A 24,885-nucleotide genomic window follows, 5' to 3' on the forward strand; every position below is an offset into this window, starting at 1 on the left:
CTCTGTTCTGCAAAGGGGCACCCCAGTATGCGATCACACAGGTTGCCTGCGTCCAGCGGACCGCAGGCGTACGCGCGGGACAGGAAGGCCGGTTGCGAGGACCCCGGCGGGACGTGAGACGTGATGGGGGCTTGAGGCGAGACAGAGGGGATGGATGGAACAGGAACACACGCACGCGACCCGTAGAATATTCGATACCGACGACGGAGATCGGTGCTGATAACTGCGCACGGGGCGGGGTGCAGGCCAGGGTGGAGGCCGCGTGTCAGACTCGGGCCTCTCCGCGAAGCGCTCGGCACCCACCCGTGAGGTGGCCGAGGCGCGAGCCCCTCCCACCCCTTTAACAGGGACACTCCCCTTTAAGGCGGGCGCCCGCGCGCACCCGGCCCCGCCCTTCGGGGGCGCGCGCGGCGGCCGCGGCGCCGGCTCGGCCGGGAGCGCACGTGCCGGCGCCGGGCGGAGGAGAGGGAGGCGGGAGCGGGGCCGAGGGAGGAGGGGAGGCGCCGGGGGCGCGCGCGCGCGCGCTGGGCGCTGCTGGGCTGCGGCGGCGGCGGCGGCGGTTACTATGGCGGAGTCGGCCGGAGCCTCCTCCTTCTTCCCCCTTGTCGTCCTCCTGCTCGCCGGCAGCGGCGGGTCCGGGCCCCGGGGGATCCAGGGTGAGTCCCGGGCCGGGGGGCGGGGGCCGGGATGGAGAGGGCAGGGCGAGGGCGAGGCCTCGCGCCGCGGCCCCTGGCTACAGCGCGCCCCCTCCCCACGCGCACAATATGGCCGGGTGGGGGGCGCGGAGGAGTCGGGGTGACCCACGGTCGCCGTCCCCAGACCTCCGAGGCGCGGCTGCCCAGCCGCGACCGAGCTCATGCGGGGCCCCCGGGGACCCGAGCCCTCTTCCAGGCGGAACTGGATTCGGGGAGCTCTCAGGGTCGCGCTCCCAGCACCCCCTTGTTCCATAGAGAGGAGTGCAGGCTCCCTTCCCTGAGATTTGGAGGTTCGTGCTTCTGCCTCTGAGCATGTCCAGGGCGGGGGTCTTCATTCCCTCCCTCCAAATGCTCTTGGGGGGCGCCTTGTCTCCCGCCAAGATTGAGGGGCTCAGGCGATGGGTTTTTGCTTCTCCGAGGTATCCTGATGTTGCGAGCCCTTGCGCACCTCAGATGACGGGGGAAGGGGTCTCTAACCTTTCCTTCAGGACCTGCACTTGGGGTGTCTCTTCCCTTCCCTCTGTTTCCTCCCTAATGTTCTGGGAAAGGGAGTCACATTTCCCCAACGCGCAGCCCCTTTGAGTTCAGTGGGGCAAAACCCCCCACATACACATGCCCCGTGGAAGCCGTGTGGAGGAAGCGAGACCAATAAGGCCCCTAAACGTTTTTGGAGCTTGGCTTTGGAATCTCTCTAACCCTAGGAAACCTGGTTTCAGAACGGTTAATCTGCATCTAGGTGTATTTGCTTTCCACCTCGCTTCCCCCACCCCACCCCAGGGGGCCCATTCAGTTAATCACTTTGTGGTTGCCTTTTCAGGTGAAATCCTAGAACCTCCCTCCAACCCCCAAGATTATTTAAAGATCCCACCACTGGACCGACTCCCTGGTCCTTGGTCAGTACTTATTTACCTTCCCACACAATCCCTTTTCCCAGCCCTGCCCCCCACGCACTCCCCCACCCTTACACACCCCTTACCTTCCAACCCCCACAGCCTTCTGCTCCCTGACACCACCCCCACCCTTCTCACTATAGAGGTGGGTACCTTTCTGTGGGACACTAGACTGGGTGTGTTGTTTTTGAGGCTTCGGGGGCTAAGAAGAGCAGATGAAACCCTAAAATATTTAATTTAAGAGACTCGTCTGAAATGTGTTTTGGCATTGGGGTAGCAGAAGAAGGTTATATTTGGCAGTTATATTGAAGTGATTATTGACCCACAGATGGATCTGGGAGAGACGATGAGGATTGTATTCGCTCCCGATGTACAAAGCCTGGGCTTTGACTTCTCAGCAGCCCCTAACCTTCCAGCTATGGGAGATCAAGTGTGTGTTCTGTGGCTCTCCTCTCTACTAAAAATAATGATTCTCAGGTGGGTTCAGGCTTCTTTAATAAACCAGACAAACAAGAAAAGACATCATCTTACTTTGGAGTCTCAAAAACAAGTTCATTATCTCCAGCTTTGATATCTGTTCCCAGTGGTGTAGCCTGTGCGGTGGGGTCTTTGTTCACCGGCTAATGCTTCTGTTAAGCACCTCGTGTGTATTCCTGGGTCTTGCTGCTCTGTGCATGGCTAATATGCCGTGGGCTCTGATAAACATGGTGAAGGTCTATGAACATGGGCTGACAGTTGTGGTAAGATAATGGTTTTTGTGAATAATGTTTGCTGGGCCTTATTATGGGCCATGTTTTTGGAACGTGTAACATAATAATGCTATTTCTCTAGTAGGATAGTAAATAAGGACACGCAGCCACCAGGTTTGTCATTTTGTAGGTGTCTGAATACATCTTAACATTCTTCCCATAGAATTTTTTATACTGTTCCTAATATAGTTGAGATTTTTAACAGCCATTTCCCTGTTGATTTGGTGTAGTGTCTGTGGGGTTTTTCTTGTGGTGAGCCTAGTTAAGAATGTTTAATTGGTAATCCAGCTGGTTCTGAATAGGGCAGAGTTCATTTTTTGTAACCTTCCTAAAATGGATGTTTGTTAGGGTGAGGATGGGTGGGCATAATAGGGAGTTAGTTTCTTTTTTTGGTAAATTGGAAATTAGGTTGTGTGTCCAGCAAACATTCTCGAAGGCCTTTAAACTTCTTGGCCAGACAGTACAGTTTTTTCCGGGACACATGTAGTTGCCAATAGTGCATGCTACAGAGACCACTGTTGCAAGAGGCTTCAAGTAAAACGTCAGTTCTGGGAAAATAGAGGCTGTGGGATTAACAAGAAGTTGATTGCTTTCCTCCCCTGCACTTCCTCTGTGTGCTCTCCTAGGTGAGCTGGGGGAGTGGCTGAGCCAGGCAGCCCTGATGGCTGGTGTTTGGACATGACACGACACGAGGGCAACAAGGGATAGGTGTTCCTATTAGTGCATTAACTGTGACTTAGTAGAAGGCCAGTGGCAAGGAGAATGAGTTCCAGGTTGTAAACAGCATCCACTTGATAGGTATAGCAGGTTTTAAGGCCTCCCTTTGGAATTTTCACATCAGTATTTAAAAATGTAAAGTTGCATTAGTTAGTAGTGGGAGAACATGGCATAAATTTCTGAAGACAAAAGCAACAAGGGAGACGTTTGAGGTTCTGATAGGAACATTTTGGATTTCTGTGAACAGACTTAAAAATCTGATTTCAGGCCGAGTCTTGTAATTTTGTTGAGTGGACATGGATTTGAAGTACAGTGGAAGTGAACTCTTGTAGAGAAGAAGAGAGTCTCTAGTTGATTTTGTTAAAAGAGCTCCGGGAGCAGATGTGATTAAAACATAATAAAATGGCTACTCTGGGTAAAGGTTGGAGCCAGATGGAGGGAGGTGGCCAGAGCTCAGCCCCTGAACTTTGCTCCCTTACAGGTTGTCCTTGAACAAGTCACCTGCTTAACCTTTCTGTGACTGCCTCAGTTTTCCCTCTGTAAAGTAAGGAAATAGCCTGCGTAGTTCTTATTGGGACATTTGTGAGACTAACTTACTGATAGCCAGTTGGCTGGGAGGTATTTTTAGACACAGTTTCTGACTTCAGGGAACAAGCAATGTTGGGTTCCTTTTTATCTTACGGAGCAGAATAACATAGTCTTGGGATTGATAGAAGCGCCACAGGCCACAGGGAGGTTAATTTCTTCTGATTTGTGCATTTTCTCTGATAGACCGTTTCAGATTTCCTCAAGTTGATTTCTGTCTTTGGACAGGCTTGTGCATCGCAGACCGGGCAGCGTACCTGTGCTAATCAAAGACAGTCTGGAGGGAGTGACCTGCTTTAGGCTTTATTGGTTTGGCAACGTTTTAATTCTTACGCAACTCTGGGTATGTTTATGGCACTATGTAAATGTTACATAAGAGCATGGAGGCTGAGAGGTGGCTGGAATGGTGCCTGTGAACACAGGAAGGTTAGACTGAGGACTTCATCCGAAAGGACCTTGGGAATCTGCAGTCAGCACAGGAAGAAGCTGCACTTCGTTTTCCTCTAAAAACCTTTTCAGATGATTGTGTCTTTCAGGTGGACTGCTGTGTTATAAATAGGTTTATTCTCCACCGGTGAGCTAATTGTAACCTTTCTACCAACATAGGAATCCGTGCAGGAGGAGCGAGGAGCCGAGCTGCTGCTTTCGGCACGTCCTGCCGAAGCTGCTTGTTGCATTTTGGAACATGAGTTGAATTGCGTTGCAGTCTGCTCTCATAATAACTGAGGAGTGCAGGGAGTTGAGGTGGAATGGAATTCCCAGTTCATGGTGCTTTAGATCTGCTTTATTTTTGAAGGTTAAATCGGAATACTGAAGTGGCTCTTTTGTTTTAATTTTGAAATCCTTATTGTTTACTGTTCAGTTTTTGCTCGGAGTAGCAGTGAACATTAATTCTGGAATCCCGCCTCTTTGTCTTGAATTCTTGTGTTATTTGTCTGTTACAGTAGGAGTTGATGTAAGAGGGTCTTATCTCATTTTCCTCTCTGTGTTTATGAAAAGAAAATCCTAGAGTCCTCTTTCTCATCCATCCCTCTGACATTGGAAGTGCTCCTGGCACCCGCAGCCCATCCGTTCCGCCTGGACTGGGACCGCTGAAGCCTTTGAAGGAATGGGCCCCTCAGACCCGCAGTCTAATCTGCATTTCTCTCCCCCTCTGTAGGCCCCGCCTCGTGGCCAGGTTCAAACACCTACCTACCTGCTCCGGGTTTTTGCTCTCCGCAGTGTCTCTCACACACGTGGTTTGACCTGAGCTTGGGCTCCTGGAGGTACCATTCCCGCTCTTGCCTGGTCTCTCCGCCTGCCGGCTTGCCCGTCAAGGATAAATGTACCACCAAGTGAAAAACTATCGCGGAGTCTGGCTCTCTGCCAGCGTTAGGTTGAGCCGTGGAGTTTGCATCCCAGACAATCGGACCTGCTCTCTGGGTTTCAGAGACAGTGTCACCTCAGGCGGCTCTGGGGTTCTCTTTGGTCTTCTTTCCTCTCTCTCCACTTCAGCCTAAGCCTGCATTTGTCTTACTCAATATTTTGAATTTAACATCATGAAAGTAACTGCCCTTCCCTTTGAAGTGTCAGTCACCCCTGATATTTACAGAATTACATATAGGAGATTTCTGTATTCATTAGGTTGGGTATGTGCCTAGAATGGTTCTTGGCTTGGGGAGATAACCCCGAGAGAACGAGACGGACAAACATCCCTCAGTCCCTAACTGTCACGGAACTTACAGTAGCAGCGGCTTAGACTGAAGATAAATAAGTAAACATAATTCTCAGTCTTAAGTGCTCTGGAGGAAAAATGAAACAGAATGATGTGCTAGAGTGAGCTGAGAGCTACCATTTCACATCTTTCTCAACTTCATTGTTTCATCTGTAAAATGAGGCTAATATAGTCAAGTGTCATTATTTGTGGTACTTAATATTGTATAAAGTCGACTGGAACATTGGCTTAGCAAATACCAAACCACTGCTCCTAGGGGAAAGACGGGGTTAGGTTCCTGTGAGCCACTGCTCACCACCTTTTCTTCCACCGATCAGTACATAACCCTGCTGTGTGTGTGTTTCTGTTTAAAAACACCTTATTTCATATATATCGTTGGCTAATTAACCTTGTACTTAAGGCCAGCAGCACTATAATGCAATCCTGAGCGACACTCATCTGATACATGTGTTTTCTCTGCAAGGCACATCACTGTCTCCTTGAATTAGGGAACACTGGGGAGCATTTTAGCACTACTCTTGGGGACCGCTTTAAACAGCAAAATCCCACCACCAACACAAAAATGCAGAAAGGTGAAAAGCATGGCACAGAGTATACTGTGAAAAGAACACGTATTTACAGTATGAAAACTGAAACAAGAAGGCAGAGCATTGTCACCTTGTTCACCATCAGCTGGGGACATGTGCTTTGGAGTACCCACATTTTTTTTTTTTTAAGATTTTTTATTTATTTATTTGACAGAGACAGCCAGCGAGAGAGGGAACACAGCAGGGGAGTGGGAGAGGGAGAAGCAGGCTCCCAGCGGAGGAGCCTGATGTGGGGCTCGATCCCAGAACGCCGGGATCACGCCCTGAGCCGAAGGCAGACGCTTAACGACTGAGCCACCCAGGCGCCCCTAGAGGACCCACATTTTTTACCACTCTGCTCATGTCTGTGAATGACCACGAAAGCACTGAGAGTTTTGATTTTGGGGTTACAGATAAATTTTAATGAATATGGAATCTGTGAAAAATGATCACCTTTATTTTGTTAAAGCCATACAGATCGTTGTGGCAGAGGTAAAATTGTATCGTATGGAATTCCAAGGATTCCTAAATGGTTTCACTGAACCAGAATTTGAATACAGAGAGAAGTCCCATTTCCACCCTGTAAAAATATAGTTATTTGAAGTAAATATATGTAGGTATCTATAGTGATCTCAGTGATCTGTATATAGTGATACATAGATATGTTGTGATCTAAATAAACATACGGTGATCTGAAGAGTCCTTTAACACATTTATTGAGCACCTACCATGTGCCAGGTACTGTCATAGGTGCTAGAGATACAGCAGTAGGCAAAAGGACATACAGACGCCTTCCTTCATGAAGCTTACTTTCTGGCAGGTGAGATAGACAATAAATAAAATATAAAGCGATTCTTCCTACCACAGTCTACTCTCTGCCCCCTTCCCCCAAGATTTCCTGCCTTTGGAATATACCACCTTCCAATTATTAAACACAAATCTAGGTCCGCCTTGGAGGGATTTTGCAGATGTGATTAAGGTCCCAAATCAGTTGATCTTCAGCTAAGGGGACTGTTGTGATAGACCAACCTTACCTAACTACCGTAGCCCTTTGAAAGCAGTTTTCGCAGCTGATTGCAGAAGAGGAAGTCAGAAGTGCTCCAGCTGGTTTGGAGGAAAGCAAATATCTGTGTGTGAACTACCCATGGGGGCCACGTGGCTAGGAACTGCGGGCCAACTCTCAGAGCTGAGAGTGGTCCCTGGCTGTCAGCAAGGAGGCAAAAGGGGACCTCAGGCTTCCATCCACAAGGCAGTGGCGTTTGCCAACAACCAGTGAGCTTGAAAGAGGTCCCAGCCCTGGAGGAGAAGGCAGCCCTGGCCAACACCAGTCATGCTGTGCCTGGACTTCTGACCTACAGAAACTGAGATAGTAAATAAGTGATGTTTTTTAAAGTGTGTGTGTGTGTCTGTGTGTGTGTGTGTAGTGGCTCTCATGGATGTGTGAGGAGAAGGAAAGCAAGAAGGGAACTAACTACCCAAGATAGGCTCAGGGAGACTTGAGACCTGGTACCCAGCCATGCTGTTGGTGAACCTCGCATGTGAAAAGTCCTTTGACCACATGTGGCTTTCACCTACTGCCAGTTGCCTTTTCCTAGATAGTCGTGAGTGAGTGGAGGAGAGAGGAGATTGTGGGTACTTTGGAGATAAGTTTTTTAGGTGGTTATGGTGTTTGAGTTGAGGCATCTGAACTGAAGCGTGTCTTTTTTTATTAAATAGCTGTGGTGAGCCTGCCTTGCCCTAGATCTTCGTGTGTTGTCTTGGTGTTTTCGTATATTACACTTTATAATTGTGGTCGATAAGATTGAATTGTCACCAGTGTTCATTTCTAACATCCAGGACCAAGCAGAATGGTGAGAGGGATACTGAGGAAAGAGTCTGGCCTTGCCCTTCAGAAGTTTACACACAAATTGACTTTTCTTCTTCCTGTTGGAACAACCACAAGACTAGGAAGAGTTTAGACCCTTCTCGTGCACTGGGATGACAGTAGTGATAAAGGCCTCTGGCTAACTGAACGCTTACTGTACACTCGGGTGTGATGCTGAGAACTTGGGTTTTGTTGGCTACTCCGTGCAGCTACTCTGAGCACTCTTATCCCCGTTTTGCAGATGAGGCGACCAGGGCATGGAGAGGTTCAGTGGGGGGCTGGAGGTCTGCCAGACTCCAGAGCATGTGCTCTAAACCCTGCACTCTACCATACCCGACGAGGACGTGAGAGGAATTTTCTAACCAGTCTCTGCTTCCAGGCTCCCACCTGCCGTCCATTCTGTTGCTGGCTTTAACTTTGGAGAGCACGCCCTCTCCACTGCTTTCGTGTGGCCTCCAGGATCCACCCCAGACCCCTTAGCCTGGCATCATGGTGCATCTGATTTGGTCTCGTCTCCCTTACTGTCCTTGTCTCCTGCTGGACCCTTGCATCCATCAGTTCACCGTGGACCTAATATGCCTTGTGTTTTGCTTGGCCTCGGCCTTCTCTTCTTAGCCAAAGGGACCATCCTCCAGTGTGGGACCTCCTTTGTCCTCCTGCCTTCCCCTGGTCCATGGTTCCATCCTCTCTGCTCTGCTCTTTGGTCCATCTGCACCTCCCACTCTCCCAGCCTCTGCCCCCTAAAAATGGATGCTTGGAACTGGCTTAGCCTCCATTCTGTGGCTTTGTCCTGTCACAGAGCCTTGCACATTTTAGGTACTTAATAAGATTGTTTAATTGAATTCGTTCCGTTCTTTTCCATCCTCTCAGCACCATCCTAGGTAAATAATTCCAGTTCTGTCCTGCTCTACTTTTACTGTCTCCTCTATATGCAGTTTTTATCCTAGTCACTCAAAAATGCTACAAACATTTGTGAGTTTCTTGGAACATGATAAGCTCTCTTGCTATCTCACCGCTTTCATCTTTGTTTTGTTCTACCACCTACCCATTTTATTCCAGCCAAATGCACTTGATCTCAGCCTCATTAGTTTTATTCTCAGCCCTGGCTGATTTTTTTCTCCTTCATTGTCCCAGTTGCCTGAAACCATTCCTATTCCTCTTCTCACGCAGACCTGTGACGTACTCTGTCTCCTCTCCACTCATCCATGGTATGGTAAATAGGTCAGGAAGCAAATACAAAATACCACTCGTAAACATCCTCCCTGCCCTAATGAACCACAAATACGTCTATTTAAATACAACAAAGAGAGAGAGCAGAATGGTTTTACATGTTCACTATAAACAGTAAGTTAAAGGAGAAGTACCAGGTTACTCCTACATGGTCTGAATAGGACTGCTGAGTCCGTACACTTGGGGCCTGGGAACACCGGGCACTCTTGGTAGTAAGACACCACTCATTCCAGTTTTAACTTGACGTTCTCCTGGGCAGCAGGTGGGCCCTTGCTAAGATATTCAGGTATTTACAGTCAGCCATAAATTGAGTTGCAATGACAGGTCTCCTTAGCATAAACATCAAGCGTCTCTTTTGAGTGAGAACAAAGCTTTCATTCTCTAGACCTGAGGCTTAAGGGTGAACTTGTTTAAACAGCTCTCTAGGGTTGGGTTTGTCTCCAAGCAGAATGTCAGAAAGGTAGTTGGTAGAATAGATGGAGTGTGGAGCTGGCTTTTCAAACACCTCTCTCTTATGCAAACCATTCCGAGACCTTTTCCCAGATTGGAATTAAATACCAAACTTGTCAAGTGTCTTATTGTTAAATCTCTGGGTTTCTTCCCTCCTCGTACAAATTGCTTCCTTTATTAAGTCGGTTACATTTTTTTCATAAGTGCTTTTTACCAGTACATTTTTTGGGTTTTTTTAAGTACCACCCAACTACACATGTAAAATTTGACTTTATTTTGGCTCTTGGATACTTGAGAGGTTTGATTTTGTTTTGTTTTAATGTATTTTTAAAATCTAATTTTGATGATTGTGGAAGGTGAAAATGTAACTTGGGTCTGTTTTTTTGTTTGTTTGTTTTTTTTTACCAACCAGTAGCATCTGATTGCTTTAATGTTACGTGATGTTGCTACTTAGGTTAGAGGTTTGGCTGCTGGCGCATTGGCAGTTCCCCGTTACTGTCCCCCCTCACCCCTACCAGGGGAACCAAACATTACCTCTGTTTTGTGACAGTTTAGTGCCGGACGCCTCCATTTTTTTAACCTGATTCAGGATTTTCCTAAACATTTTGGCCGTCGTCTGCATCAGTAGTTACTGAACAATGTTTTTCTTTTTTCTTTGTCTGTTTAAAGCAGTGCAACCCTTTAAAGAATACGAATGTAGAGCCACTCCGGCAGAGCCCCCTTCCCTCTCAAGTTATTAGGCTGAGATGTACGAAGCACAGCACTGTTTGCCAGGCGCTGTGCTAGACCCCAGTGAGAAGATGGTGAAGCAGCGCAGGACGGTGGCTCCCCCCTTGTGGAGCTTAAAGGTCCCCGGGACATGTTGGAGAGCACAGGGCTTCAGGAAGAACACAATCTGAAGAGCGCTAGACCTCCAGGGTTTTTTCCCGTGTTATTTATTTATTTGTTTAATCTCTGCACCCAGCGTGGGGCTCAGACTCATGACCCCGAGATCAAGAGTTACGTGCTCTACCACCTGAGCCAGGCGCCCTGAGGTTTTTTTTTGCCTGTGCCTGTGTGAGGTGTTTAAATGTTTTTGTTTCACAATTGGGATTATATTATACATACTGTTTTTCAAAGATGTGGGTTTTTTTTAAATTGTGGTAAAACAGGTAACAGAAAATGTACCATTCTTAACCATTTAAAAATGTACAATTCAGTGGTGTTACGTACTTTCATAACGTTATCACCACTCTGGTTCTAGAACTTTTTCTTTACCCCAGAGGAAACCTAGTAACCCCTTAAGCAGTGACTTCCCATCCTCCCTCCCACTCCACTCCCCAGCCCCTGACAACCACTAATGTGCTTTCTGGATATTTAATATAAATGGCATCATACACTATGTGGCTCCTTTCATGTAACATAGTGTTTTCAAAGATCATTCATATTGTAGTGTATGTCAATAGTTTATTCATTTTTATGGCTGAATAATACTCCATTGTATGAATATACCACATTTTGTTTTTCCATTCATTATTTGATAGACATTTGGGTTGTTTCCACCTTTTGACTGTATATACATAGTGCTATTGTGAACATTCGTGTACAAGTTTTTGTGTGAACACTTGTTTTCAGTCTTTTGGATGTATACCTGCAAGTGGAATTGTTGGGTTTTATGGTAATTCAACATTTAATTTATGGAGGAACCGTCAGCTGTTTTTCGCAGCAGCTACACCATTTCATGATCCTACTGGCAGTGTTTGAGGGTTCCCGTTTCTCCGAGTCTTGAGCGACGCTGGGTGTTTTTCGTTTTCTTACGGCCTTCCTGGTGGCTGTGAAGTGGTGTTTCATTGTGGGTTTGCTTTGCATCTGCATTTGAAATTCATCTGCATTTGAGGTGATGTTGGACATCTTTTCATGTGCTTGTTGGCCATTTGTGTATCTTTTTTGGAGAAATGTCTGTTCAGGTCCTTTGCCCATTTTTTAGTTGTTTCATGTTACAAGTTCTTTACGTATTCTGAATACTAGGTCATTATTAGATATGTGACTTGGAAATATTTTCTCCCATTCCATAGTTTGTATTCTCTTGATATTGTCCATTGATGCCCAGAAGGTGCATTTAATTTTTGATGAAGGCCCATTTATCTGTTTGTCTTTTGTCACTTGTGCTTTTGGTGCTGAGATACGGCTGCAAACTCCAGAGTCATAAAGCTTTACCCCGTTTTCTTCTTTTGAGGTCTTACAGTGTCAGTTATCGCTTGTGTGTTTAGGTCGTTGATCTATTTGGAGTTAATTTTTATATATGGTGTGAAGTAAGGGTTGACTTCATTCTTTTGCATGTGGATATCCAGTTGTCCAGCACCATTTGTTGAAAATTAGTCCTTCCCCGTGAACGGTCTAGAAATTTTTGTCAAAAATCAGTCAATCATAAATGGATAGGTTGGTTTCTGGACCGTCCGTTCCGTCCCATTGGTTTACGTGTCTCTGTTTAATGCCAGCACCACACTGTTTTGATTGCTGTAGTTTCGTAGTAAGTTTTGAAATCAGGAAGCGTGAGTCGTCCAGGTTTGTCCCCCCACCCCCACCCAAGATCATTTTGGCTCTTCAGACTCAGAGTTGAAGTGTTTGTTCTAGCCCAAGGAAGCTCTAGGGGGTTTGGATAAGGTCCAAGGAGGACTCATTAAAATAATCATGCGTTTTAATAGTTCTTATCAATTTGGCCTGTCTGATGGGTGTGTCCTCTGGAAGGAGGAGGGCTGAGAGGCAGCTTGTGCTCAAATTGTAAAGTCGTGAAGAGGAAGGGCTACGCCAGCTGGTTTGGGTTCCTCCTCATGGATACCGTAGAGCTAGAAGGTTGCCCAGGGAGGTTTGGGAGAGGCAAGTTTAGCGCACCTGAACTGGACAGTGTCCCATCCTGGTACGAAATCCGTGAAGCTCAGTATCCCCGAGGAGCGATCGCTACAAGCTAAAAGTCACAAATACTGTAGCTTTAAAATGTTTTAGAACATTTGTGGATCTTTATCTACCAGACAAATGGATGTTTTGAGGCTTGCTTCTTACCTTTTGAGGTTGGTGCCGCCACCCTGTGCTCTCCCACACCCTGTCCCCTGGAGATGGGGTCTGGGGCAGAATAGTGGGCTGAGTGGCCATGAGTCTATGGCCTGTGTGGTGGCTCTTGAGAATTCCCATGAGCTGCACCCTTGCTGAGTGTCCTCCCGGTGGGTCAGAGAGAGAGAGGACCCAACCCCAGTGCCCTGGCTGCAGTGGGGCTGTCTTTGCTGAGACCTGGCCGTGTTAGTGCCTCCGTAACGTGCAGCTTGACACAGGCTGCCCGAGTTGGGACTTGTTGGTCCTCCTCAAAACCCAGCCTCTGTCCGAGTCAAATCGGCGCCTACACCCTGCCCCGCACCGCCTTCTAATCATATCTTGGAGCCACGTTCAAATCCTGCTTGGGTGGTTTTGTTTTTAGCTCAGGCTTGCCTGCCTTGTTAATAACGAAATGCTGTGCTAATGAGAATTTCGTTCTGACCCCTTTTTAGGGCGGGGGGTGGCTAAGGGAGAGGGAGAGAGAATCCTAAGCAGGCTCCACGCCCACAGCACGAAGCCTGAAACGGCACTTGATCCCATGACCCTGAGATCACGACCTGAGCCGAAATCAAGAGTTGGACGCTTAACCGACTGCGCCACCCGGGTGTCCCCTCGCTCTGACCACTTTTTAACGTGGTTGTGTCTCAAGTGACTTTGTTACTCCTCTGTAATTGGTTTTCCGGATTGTGTTATTTCTACTACATAACTCCTTGGTTGCGGAATACAGAGAGTTTTAGGTATGTATTGTTTATAAGCGTGTGTGTAGACCGATTTAACCTGATGAGTCACTATGAAGTAGATTATAAAGGGCTTTTAGCATTCATTAGTCCAGATTTAGCTTTTCAAAGAAATGGCGATCAGGTTTATGGTTTAGTGTGCTAGTACACTTACAGTAAAGTCAGAGGTTTTCATAATTTTATTACTTATTTTGGAAAATGAATAGTAACAGAAGCCCAGCCCTAATGTCTGTCTTTAAAGTTCAGAAAGAAGTATATAAAATTTAAAGCAGAACTTCCCATTGTTGGTTCAGTGATCCAAACGATGTGAATTTAAAAAACAAACTGGATTCAGATTTCAGCTGGAGGCGTTTAGAGGCCATCTAGCTCATTGCCTTCTTTCTGATTACTCATGAGGAAAACGAGGTTCAGAGAGGTTAAGTGACTTGCCCAATGCCACACGACTAGTTACTGGCAGAGCTGACTGGAATAGCAGTTTCTTGCTGTGCTTGCTGTGGTCTTACTGTAACTTGCCACTTCCTAATTAGTGGTTAAAGAGACGTTTTACGTGTGCGTGCCTGTGTGTGTCTGTTTATGTTTGGGTCTCACATTTAGAGGAAAGATTAAAGTTCGTTGAGCACCTATTTGCTGAGCACTTTCAAAATGTATTCTTTCGTATCGTTCTTACGTAGTCCTGTAGAGTGATTATGAACAGCCCCACTCTACAGATTAGGAAAGCCGGGTACAGGAAGGTTGCTAACTTGCTCAGGGTCGTGTGATTGATGTTAGAGCTGGTATTTGAGCCTTGGGTCTTTCTGACCTGTTCCTGCTAACGTAACGCTGCTGTGGCTCTAGCGATAAGTAACTGAAGCCTTTTCAGGGGTGTGGGCAGGAGTGATGGCTATCTTCAAAATATATCTTTTTCAGACTTCTCCCTCACTCTGTAAAATATATAGATGGACCCAGATGTGTGCAGAGAGAGTCATTCTCAGAATACTCACAGCACTTAGCGGATGTTTGGCTAATCTTCATACCATCTCTGTCAGATAAATGGTATTTTCTGGTTAGGCGGCTGAGGCCCAGATAGATTCAGGGACTTGCCTAATTCCTTATCACAAACCCGCATGGCCCTGCTCCCAGTTCCGTTCTTCATCCCGTCTCACAGAGATTTCACCACTTTTGTTCTTTCCTGTCTTACACCAAGATTGTTTAAGTACTTCCCAAAAATAATGAGCCACGTGTGGGTGTGTTCGTTCTCCAGAATGAATCACTGTGAAAGAGGCCATGAACCAAACGAAGGGAGAATAAGTATCTGGAATCGGAGACTCTTGGCTCTCCTGTCTGCTAATTGACAGACTCTGAAGTGAGGTTTCTTTTCAAAAGGCGGCTACGGGTCTGGCCTGTGTGTCCCACTGCGCTCAGAATAGCCCTCTTGGAGTTGTTCGTTTCCCCTCTTGCTTCCCAGAATAGCCCCAGTGCTGTTCTCTTTGCTGGATGTCATGGCACATGTGTGGAGAGGTGTGCGCTCCACGGGGACCCCTTTGTGCCCACATGTCCTCCCTGACACGCACGGGAGGGGCCTTAGCTTCCTCGGATCGCCGGTCAGGACTCCAGCGTGAGTAAAAGGTTTGGCTCCGGTGTTCAGAGAGTTGCAGAAGTAAATTTAAGTTAGCAAGAAGACTAAACGAGGAAGCAAAAAGAGGTACGGGGGAGGGGGGGATGAGGTTTCTTCATCTTTCTTGTGTCTGAAAAGGGTTGGAATCGAAGTTTAGGAAGAACTTACTTCTAAAATTGCTTTTATGATTTGGATTCGAGTCTAAAGGGTACCTGCTTTAAACTTCCTGCCCTCAAAATAGAACACTACCCTCACCCTTCAGCAGGTAGCTGCGTGTTTTGGAATTTCTCCCAGAAGAAAGGGCTCTGATCAAAGGCCTTGCGGTGACGCTCCCCAGGGCCGTTTACCTGTCACTGTGCGCTCTCCTTTGTTTCCGTGGGTGGGAACGGCAAGGGATTGCGTCATTTATAGAAGGCCTGACGAAGGGGGCTTGGGCACAGAGATATTTAGAATCTGCCTTTGGAACTGAAAAGCCGAGAGATGCCTTCCAGTGTATTGCAGGAAGAGACAAAGATAGACTGTTTACCGCCTGAAGGGGTGAGTTACAACAGGCTGGTTTTTCATGGGATTGGTCATAAATGTCTCCTCTCTAGGGGCCCTAGTTTGAATGTATTCCAGATAGTATTCACTGAGTGTCCAGTGTGGGACTCGGGTGGGCTGCCCCGTCCATTCCCTGACGGGAAAATGCTTCATTCAGCACCGAGTCCCCACCTAAGTGTCCTGGTGGCCACAGCCGCACTCCTGCCGGTTCCGAGAGGTCAGGGCTGGGTTAGGCTCATGGGAGACAGTGTTGGGGAGAACCAACTGCTGCTGTCTGCGCTATTCTTGTTAGATGGATAAATAAAGGATTTCAGATTCCAGGGCTGCTGAACTGGCTTTCAGAGGCGCCAAATTCATTTACAGAAATTTCCTGTCAACAGTGCACACTTACGTATAAAACACACCCAGCAGAGCTCATTAGTCCCAGACATAATTGCACACACTGCCTATTGGGGGGGGGAGTGTGTGTGTGTGTGTGTGTGTATATATGTATAAAATGTATTTATATATTTTTATATATGTGCGTATATCACATATACGTATATGGTATTTTTTAAATGATATACAGGGACCTTCCAGAGTAGGTTAAATTTATCGAACACTTTTTATGCATCAGCTCATTTGATCCTCACAATAATTTTATGAGGTAAACATTAATATTATCCTCGTTGGAGGTTATTCTTTTTGCCCCTCATGAGAGGTGCACCTGCCGTGGAGTAAAGGGAGGAGAAGGATGTTGGACTAGTGGGCGGGAAGCTTTTCAAAGGAAGTGGTGGTCAGGCTGAATTTTAAAGGATTTCTGAGAAGTAGCCAGGAAAACAAAGCACTGCAGCAGAAGAGCGTGTGCGAGCGTGCATAGTGCGTTCGGAAAACTGTGGGCATGCCTAGTGCCGGAGAGGGGGCTGCGGTCGGTGAGCCGTCGTCAGCGCGGAAGCCTGGGCGGTTTGGGAGGGAGGATGTAGGGGTGGGGCAGGAGGTGGGGTCCTGTATCCTCCAAGGGGTAGGTGCCTTCCTCTCATCCTCAGGTATCTACATTTAGAGGGAGACCCCATTCCCAGCCACAGAACAATGTGTAATGAGTCCAAGGCAGAGTTCCGAAGGTGGTTTGTCTGTTTCTCGTGGGCATTAGGTAGGGCACTTAGAAGAAAACGGTGGAGCTTGGAAGCCTGGTCTCTGAGCTGAATAAACAGGCGAAAAGTCGGTGCTCCCATTGACGGTGTCATCTTTCTGGCCCTGTCTCTATAAAAGCGCCTTATTTGGGAACATCAAGTGTGCTAAAGGATTATATTCTGAGTCTGGAAAAGGACCTAGGAGAAGATCTCACCGTTAATGTCAGCGTACTCCCGAATTTCCTGCAGCTCTGCAGTGTGCGTGTACCAGCTGCCTCCAGGCCAACTACACGTGTGAGACAGATGGGGCCTGCATGGTTTCCATTTTCAACCTGGATGGGATGGAGCACCACGTGCGCACCTGCATCCCCAAAGTGGAGCTGGTCCCCGCCGGGAAGCCCTTCTACTGCCTGAGCTCCGAGGACCTCCGCAACACCCACTGCTGCTATACTGACTTCTGCAACAGGATTGACCTGAGGGTGCCCAGTGGTGAGTGGACACCCTTGTTGGCCTATTGGCTCATCCTGGAGGTAGGGCACCCCCGTCATCGCATCCTTCTCTACTCTTCCCCAATCCCTTTGTTTGGTGATAGGTAAAGGTACCTTTTTGATGTTCTCCAAGGTGACAAGGGGATGGGATTCCTCCCCAGTCAGGTTTGTAGACAAGAGGTTGGGGGAGACAGATGGTCAGGGTGGCCCAGAGGTGAAAGCTGCATTTTGGCTACTGGCTGAGCAGCCGTGGGCAGCTGGTGAGGAGCGGGAGAGCCAGGCAGGGATCCCCACGGGCAGGTATGGAGACAACCCCTGAGCTGTGTGAAGGCAGCTGCTGGGTGAGGGTGATGGCGAGATGGGAAGAGAAGCCGGAGTTGGAAAAGAAGGACAGCAGTCAAGGCTGGGCAGTGTTAGCTGGCAGCCCTTTGCAAGTGTACCGTTTAGAAGGCGTTACTGGGGAGAGCAGAAGAGGAGGGACTTAAAGCCGCAGAGCTTAAAGCAGCCATAACGAGTAGAAGAGCAGAAGCTGGCATGTGTCTGGGGCGCTGAGGTCGGATAGTCCCATGAGGTGCTGCGGATGGGAGTGGGTTGTGAGTCGGACTGTTGGAAAGGGCTCCTCCGTTAGAGAGTTTGCATCTGAGAGCTCCGGGCAGACACACAGCCTGGTAAGACCAGGGAGGTCAAGGGCACCTTGAACACAGGCAGAGGGCAAGGGCATTTTCACGCGGAGGGAGGTGCTGGGGACAAATAAGGGCAGAGCTTTCCTGTGTTTTTACTGTGTTCTTTCCCTCTCCTCTCTCACTTGACCCAGGTCACCTCAAGGAGTCTGAGCACCCTTCCATGTGGGGCCCTGTGGAGCTGGTAGGCATTATTGCTGGCCCAGTGTTCCTCCTGTTTCTCATCATCATCATTGTTTTCCTTGTCATTAACTATCATCAGCGTGTCTATCACAACCGCCAGAGACTGGACATGGAAGATCCCTCGTGTGAGATGTGCCTCTCCAAAGACAAGACGCTGCAGGATCTTGTCTACGATCTCTCTACGTCAGGGTCTGGCTCAGGTACCGAGTCCTCCGAGTCCTTCAGCGGTTGTGTCTGTCGTTGGTCCTCATCACCGGTTTCCAGCAGGATAGAGCCTTTATGAAGAAGGCTGGGCCTTGCACTTGTTTCTGCCAGCACCGAGGCCTTTGGCCTCCTAATTCCCCTTCTTTTGGAGTCTGATATGTAATAAGATAATGGGTCCACAGAAAATCTTTCTTTCCCCGGGATTCCAAAGGTCAAGTGCAAAACTCTCCATTCCAGAAACCCCGCCTCTCTTCAAGTCTTGTAACTGTACATCCATTAAAATTCACCTGGTTCCACCTGAGCAGTGGAGTGCTCCATGGAAGGGCCCCTCTGGAGAAACAGGAGTGTGCCGGGTTTCTGTGAGGTGGTGACAGCTAGTCATTGATCTCCGAGCAACCGCAAGGGGAGTTTAAGGACACTGAGTAAAGCTGAGAGCTGGGGCTTGGTGAATCATTGACTTGTACCAGTTGCCCAAGGGTTTTTTGGTGGGGGTTACGTAAAGGCAGCCTGGGCTTGCAGCATGGGATCTGTACAATTTGTTTCCTGCACTGCCTGTTGGTAACGGAGTCTTTCTTAGACGAGGAAATGGAACCGAACCCTGGCCCTTGGTGTGAGCCCCGAATTCAGGATAAAGGGCCTGGGGTTGCTCAGGTCTCGGGGCACAGCTCAGCTAGCTGTTAGATGTGAAACGACTGCGGAAGAGTCTTTTTATGAAGATAAACAATTATTTTAGTGATGGTGGTATTCTGTCCTTGTTAAAAAAAAAATCATCTGCAAAGGTCTCTATTGCCATTCTAGCTAAAACATACAGAATCGTATTGTGAGAATTTTGTGTGTGTTTATGTATGTTTCCTTGCCGCGTGACAAAGACTATTGTTCTGGCCAGACATTCCTCCTTGAACACAAGGCATACTTTGAGCTGTGACATCTCCTGAATTTCAGTGGCTTTGCCTTTATTAAGCTCTGCAGTAGAGAGTGCCAAAATGATGGATATATTTAAAAGCTGCATATTTTTAGGAAGAGAGAAAATATATGTCTTGTTCTTTGCTGAAAGAGGTAGGGCAGTGGTTAGAACTGCCTGACTGACGCTGCGGCTTGATTTGCTGTCACAGGAGGGTAGCTCGGGTTTTCTGGAGTCCTTTGTAAGATCAGAACTAGCTAAGGCTAGCGAAGGTCCATGGTGCTTACTTAGTCATCTGGAGTAAAATGATTAATAACTATTTCTGCTTGGATATTCTAGTCCCTTCTTAGTTCCAGATATGCAGAGCTTTGAAGGTGTTGGAGTTTTAATACTGTGATTCTTAAAGTGATAAGTGCTTGGGTGACTCTCAGTTGCCTTCAGCAAGTACGCGTCGAATACCCTCTGGGTGACGCAAGGTAAGCAGAGATGAAAAGGGCTGACCCAGGATTGGGTAGCAGAGGTGGGGATTGCTGGGAAAGGGTCTCATGGGGGAGGATGCATTTAAAGGGGTCTTGAAGACGGAGTTGGAGGTTTTAAGAGAGGTAAGAGGACAGGGAACATTCCAGGCCAAGGAAAACCCCGTGAGCAAAAGGAGAAAAAGGCACGAAAGTTCACCATGTGTTTAGGGGAGGACACAGAGACTGGCGTGCCCTGCCCGCACTGAGGGGGTGGGGCCTGGCGGCACCGCCCAGGTGGGAAGGACCTTGGGTACAGTGCTTTATCCAGTAAGGCCAGAGGCATCTACCGGAAGTTTTCACGTGGCGAAGTAAACGTTCGTATTTTCCCGTGGAAGGAATTCTGGCAGTGGTGTGGAGGGTGAAATCACTCATTCACCAACCTCCTGTTAGGGAGGGCAGGGTGAGGCAGCGCTGTGTGTGTGGGTGTGCAGGGCAGGAGGAGGACGCCGAGGGAGGTGGAGAGACCAGTTGGGAGTCTTTTAAAGAAGGGCCAGAACTAGGACGGGCACAGAGGCGATGGAGAGGAGGGGTCTGATGTGAAAGACATTTTGGTGGTTCTGTAGTGTTGTAGTTAAAAGCACAGACTTTGGGAGTCAGTTCTACACTTTAATCCCTCCTTTGCCACTTGCTGCCTGTATGAGTTCAAATGAGTTACTTAACTTTCCCTTTTGAGCCTTAGTTTTCTCATCTGTAAAATGGGGATAGTAACACCATCTACCTTATAGGTAGGGGTTGTGAGGAAATGAGGTGATTTAGCTAAAGCTTTCTCATAGTTCCTAGCGCACAGTAAGCCTCCAGCAAATGGTATTCACATCCACAGCACTTAGGGATTAATAACATGTTTATTTGGTCTGGGAGAGGAAGCGAGAGAGCTTTGAGTCAGTCGTGATAAGTGTGATTGGTTAGATAGGGAGACTACTGAAGGGGGCAGAGGAAGCAGTGAATGAGCCCTGTAGAGACAGTAAAGTTACTCTTAGGGATAAGCATGGGTAGTCTCGTGTATCTGGAGCTTGACCTGTGAGCAGCTCTTTGGAGGGAGGTGTTTGGCTTTCATGGGCCGCGCAGCACCGCCCTCTAGTGGCTGCGGAGCAGAGCAGCCCGAGGTAGCCCCAGCCCTCAAGCCCCGTCTTTCACCTTCCCTGCCCTCTTCAGTTAGCAAAAGCAGATGTGGGTGGACTGGCCCACAAGAGGCCGGCTGCAGAGTTGGTAAATCTGATCAGACGTTGTGTGCAAATCTGTCACCCGCACTAACTGAAAGGAAAAATTGCTTATCTAAGACACAGCTAATCTCGTGCGTTTCCCTTTCTGTGTTCACCCACTGCCAGTCGCGGCCTGGCTTAGCCCTCTGCCGGCTCACCTAGCCATGGTGCAGGGGCAGCCACAGCTCCTTGGTCATTGGACCAGGGTGGATTGGAGGCGCTGTGTGGTAATGGCCTTTCCATTGTGGCAGCGAGAGTGGGAGTTGCAAAGCTCAGCGAATTTACAATGTCCGCTTTCTTTCCATTCTTTGGTCCACAGGGTTGCCCCTTTTTGTCCAGCGCACGGTGGCCCGAACCATCGTTTTGCAGGAGATTATTGGCAAGGGCCGGTTTGGGGAAGTGTGGCGTGGCCGCTGGAGGGGTGGTGACGTGGCTGTGAAGATTTTCTCTTCTCGCGAAGAACGGTCTTGGTTTCGGGAAGCAGAGATATACCAGACAGTCATGCTGCGCCACGAAAACATCCTTGGATTTATTGCTGCTGACAATAAAGGTAAGAGGCTGGCTTTGGGTACAGGGGGTCCCAAAGCCAGCAGTCGCCCTGGGTGGAGGGGTGACTGGGGTAGTTGAACAGCTGTGGGACCGCCTTCATAGTTATGACCCATAGAAAGAGAATCTGAAAAAGCTGATCGTCCTTCCAACTTTTCTTTTGTGAAGAGCTTATACCGAAACCCAGACTATTAAGCAAACAGTATTAAGCAGATAAACAAGATAAACCCTTCACCCTACCTGCTCACCTCCCATTCCTAACACCCCTTCCCCTCACCCCTAGTGTAGTCCCAGCAGGGGCACCAGTTATTTTACCTTGAAAATCACTGGAATGAAGAACTGTGGCCTCGCCCCCTGCCAGGGCAGGATAGCCCTGAAGAGCATGTGGTCCACGTTCTGGGACATGATCAGCCTCATATACGTGTGTAGGGGAGCAGGCCCAGCACGGGTGACCTGGCTCCCCCCAGAGTGTTATCTCCTCGTGATCTTTCAGGCTCAGCTCTTGGTCGGCTTGGACCTGAGGTCCTCTTTCCTCTCCCTTCTGATTTTTCTTTAGTTTCTGAGTCTCTGTTGTGTGGCCAGGCACGTCCTTGTTTTTGAGGGCTTCACTGACCAGTAAAGCGAGAAGTAAACCAAGAGTTGATTCTAGGAGGTAATCAAGTAGCAAGCTCTTCTTCAAATAGCAAGCACACATTGGGAGTGAGATGGGGGTCAGGGAGGTCACACTGGAGCTCGATTGAGGCCAGGATGTCAGGAGTTGGTTAGGAAGAAAAATCCGTGGGAAGGCCACCATAGACACATAGGTAGAGGTGAGGGGTGTCTGGGACCCTTCAAGTCATGTGCACGGCTCCGTGGGTGGAGAGGCGGCGATGCCAGGCGGCGAAGGGCCTCCTTGAGAGTGTTGCATTTTATTCTGAGCTAGTGGGTAGTACTTGGAATTTCATTCATTCATTCACTAACATCCATTGACCACTGTGGGGCAAGACTTCTGCCAGCTACTTCGATCATTACACGTAAGAACGAATCGCGGTCCTTGCGCTCGCGGCTCCAGGAAAGAGGGGGCAGCAGGCACGTCGACAGGTAGCGCACCTGAAGTCAGAAAGACCAGGAGGCGTTCTGTGTATGTTTGAGAAGAGTCGCTCTGGCGTTTGTGACACAGGCTGCGCCCATGACATGGCAGTTTCTAGAACTTAGTGTCTCCAAAGCCTACGGAAGATGCTAAGTAGTTATTTTTCCTTCCTAAGACAGCAGCAGACTGCTGATTCCTCATATCGCTGTGGGCGTTTGTCATGGCCTCACCTGCCCCCAAGCTGAAGAGGCTCGGACTCCAACACAGGGAAGAAGGGGAAGAGAGGAGCTTTACTTTGCGTGAACTGTGCTTTTTTAAACAGCAGCATCTTTCGAGAACACTCCGATTTGACATACAGTTTAAAGGCTCAGAAGATGTCTTCCCTTTTGACTTTGACTTACTGCCAGGGTCCTCTCGACTTCAGGGCTGGTTGGAGCGCAAGAGGGGGATGTTGGGTGGGCCCCTTGTTCAGAATCAGAGGAGCCAAAATTGGTGCCGTTCCAAGAGCCACTCCCTGTATTGATTCTGGCAGCTCGTGCGAATAGGGATCTGGCTGTAAAAACTCATATTAGGGCCAAGGGAGGAGAAAAATCGGACTCCTTCGTTTTTGCCTTTTTAGCAGGATATATATATAGTATAGTGTCCTGGAACTAGCACCAGCCTGGAATTTGGAGATCCCAATCCAATTTCCAATCTTCCTATTGACAGCAGCATAACCTAATTAGATTACCAGCTTTGGGTTTTTCTTTTTCTCCTTCCTTCTTCCTACTACACACTGCCTCTCATCCCCCACCCCATATAAAAGTGCATGCTGTCCACCTTCCATTGCTCTTCTGAGGATAAGATGACCTCTCTGGAATCAAGTACTTGTAGTTGTGCTCTTCACTCACTGAAAAGCTTTTTTTGGGGGGGGGGGTCTGGGATACAAGAATGCACAAAGGAGCTCTGCTCTTCTCCCAGAGAGCGAGCTCATGGCCTAGGAGGAGCAGTGGCCTGAGAGGAAACGTTACGGATGAGCCGGCTGCTGGGCCGGGCTGTGCTCGCAGGGTCTTGGAGCGCAGAGGAGGGTCTGCGAGGCCTTCCTCCTCGGCAGCGGTGGGTGCAGCCGGTCGTGGTCTAATGAGTAGATGAGTAGGTCCTGTTCAGACTCTGACAGCCGCCTGCAAGAAATAAGGGAGCACGTGTCAGAAGGAATGTCGTTCTTCTGTCCTTCCTGGACCCCCACACTGGTGAACAGGTGTAGATAAAACGGGTGTAGAGGGGGAGCCTCGGGAGCTCTCAGGAGTGGAGACAAGAAGCGTGAGTTCAGGAGTGTGGTTGGAGTTCGTGTTCACATAATTCTTTTTTTCCTCCCTCAACCTTTTTGCTGGTAGTAGTGCCTCTCCCAGAACTCCTCTGTGGTTCTCTGCAGATAACGGCACCTGGACACAGCTGTGGCTCGTCTCAGACTACCATGAGCATGGCTCGCTGTTTGATTATCTGAACCGATACACGGTGACAATCGAGGGGATGATTAAGCTGGCCTTGTCTGCGGCTAGCGGGCTGGCACACCTGCACATGGAGATTGTGGGTACCCAAGGTGAGTGGACCCCGCCAAAGGCCAGGGAAGTTGAGTAGACTTTGAAAGCCGGTACCATCCTGATTTAGTTTCCAGAACTCCTTTTACTGAGGAAGTTGGAGGTGGGCCTCAGGAACTGTGGCCTGGTCTAAGGGAGAGGGGTTTGAGTTTTTCTTGAGAACAAGAGGTGTCTCCAGTGGGGTCTTTTCACCTCAGTCTTTAGAATTCCCTCAGGGGCTCTAGAACATAAAGATTCCATTGTTTGTCATCTACTGGCCTGGCATGATTGTTGAGTGTTCTGTCATGCCAGAGGTCCACCACACACATGTAAAAGAAGAGCCCAGAAGAGCAAGGGAGCTAGGGCAGAGGAGCACAGTTTGGTAATGTCGCATCACACATTCGCTGTTGGGGACAGTTGGCTTACAGACTGCATGGTGGCTTAGACCCTGGGCTTTACTAACCTAGGAAAGTTCTCCTGGAGGAAACAGACCTCAGGCTTCCTTGCGTGTTGACTGTGACATCAGCTTTTTGTGGGGTATGGTTCTCATCCAGGTGGCAGGTGTGCGGCGCTCCCTGATTTCTGGTTGGCCAGGGCAATGGCTCTTGCCGGCCCTGACCAAAAACCAAACATTAATGTTCGATCCTGTTCCTAGCCCCTGTGGTGTTAGTAGCAGGCCTTATCTTCGCCTCTCCGATGGTGAAAACCTAGCCAGTACAGCAGTTTTTCTTGGAATTCCTTAGCAGCTCTATCTTGGAGCATATCAGTTCAGGGAAAGGCAAGGAGGAGGAGGAGTGAGAATCGCTAATACGCATGCCTTCTACGCTCTTCACTCACCTACATTAATGCCTTTAATCCTCACGTTGCTGTCAAGTAACGACTGGGTAGCTTCAGCTGATGGATGAGAATACAGGTGCAGACGGGTTAAGTCGCCTTTTTTTTTTTTTTTTTTTAAAGATTTTATTTATTTATTCGACAGAGATAGAGACAGCCAGCGAGAGAGGGAACACAAGCAGGGGGAGTGGGAGAGGAAGA

At 48.5% G+C, this 24,885-nt stretch overlaps 1 protein-coding gene across 5 annotated transcripts in view; it reads left to right on the forward strand.

Annotated features, from left to right (window-relative positions):
- The first annotated feature begins 497 nt into the window (after nucleotides 1-497).
- Nucleotides 498-24,885, forward strand: part of ACVR1B (activin A receptor type 1B) — a 34,104-nt gene continuing 9,716 nt past the window's right edge. Inside the window, exons 1-6 of one of the 5 annotated variants that reach the window (XM_040642484.1) lie at nucleotides 526-656; nucleotides 1,914-2,062; nucleotides 16,756-16,995; nucleotides 17,809-18,057; nucleotides 20,999-21,229; nucleotides 23,706-23,873. In XM_040642484.1, the coding sequence (XP_040498418.1) occupies nucleotides 16,821-16,995; nucleotides 17,809-18,057; nucleotides 20,999-21,229; nucleotides 23,706-23,873 (823 nt within the window). In that variant the 5' untranslated portion in view covers nucleotides 526-656; nucleotides 1,914-2,062; nucleotides 16,756-16,820. Of the gene's footprint in view, nucleotides 657-1,913; nucleotides 2,063-14,922; nucleotides 14,945-15,065; nucleotides 15,395-16,645; nucleotides 16,996-17,808; nucleotides 18,058-20,998; nucleotides 21,230-23,705; nucleotides 23,874-24,885 lie in introns of those variants that run through there. The other 4 variants (XM_040642483.1, XM_040642485.1, XM_040642487.1 and 1 more) reach the window with 4 other exon arrangements.

Source organism: Ursus maritimus, unplaced genomic scaffold (assembly GCF_017311325.1).
Source record: "Ursus maritimus isolate PB19 unplaced genomic scaffold, ASM1731132v1 scaffold_26, whole genome shotgun sequence".
Taxonomy (NCBI): domain Eukaryota; kingdom Metazoa; phylum Chordata; class Mammalia; order Carnivora; family Ursidae; genus Ursus; species Ursus maritimus.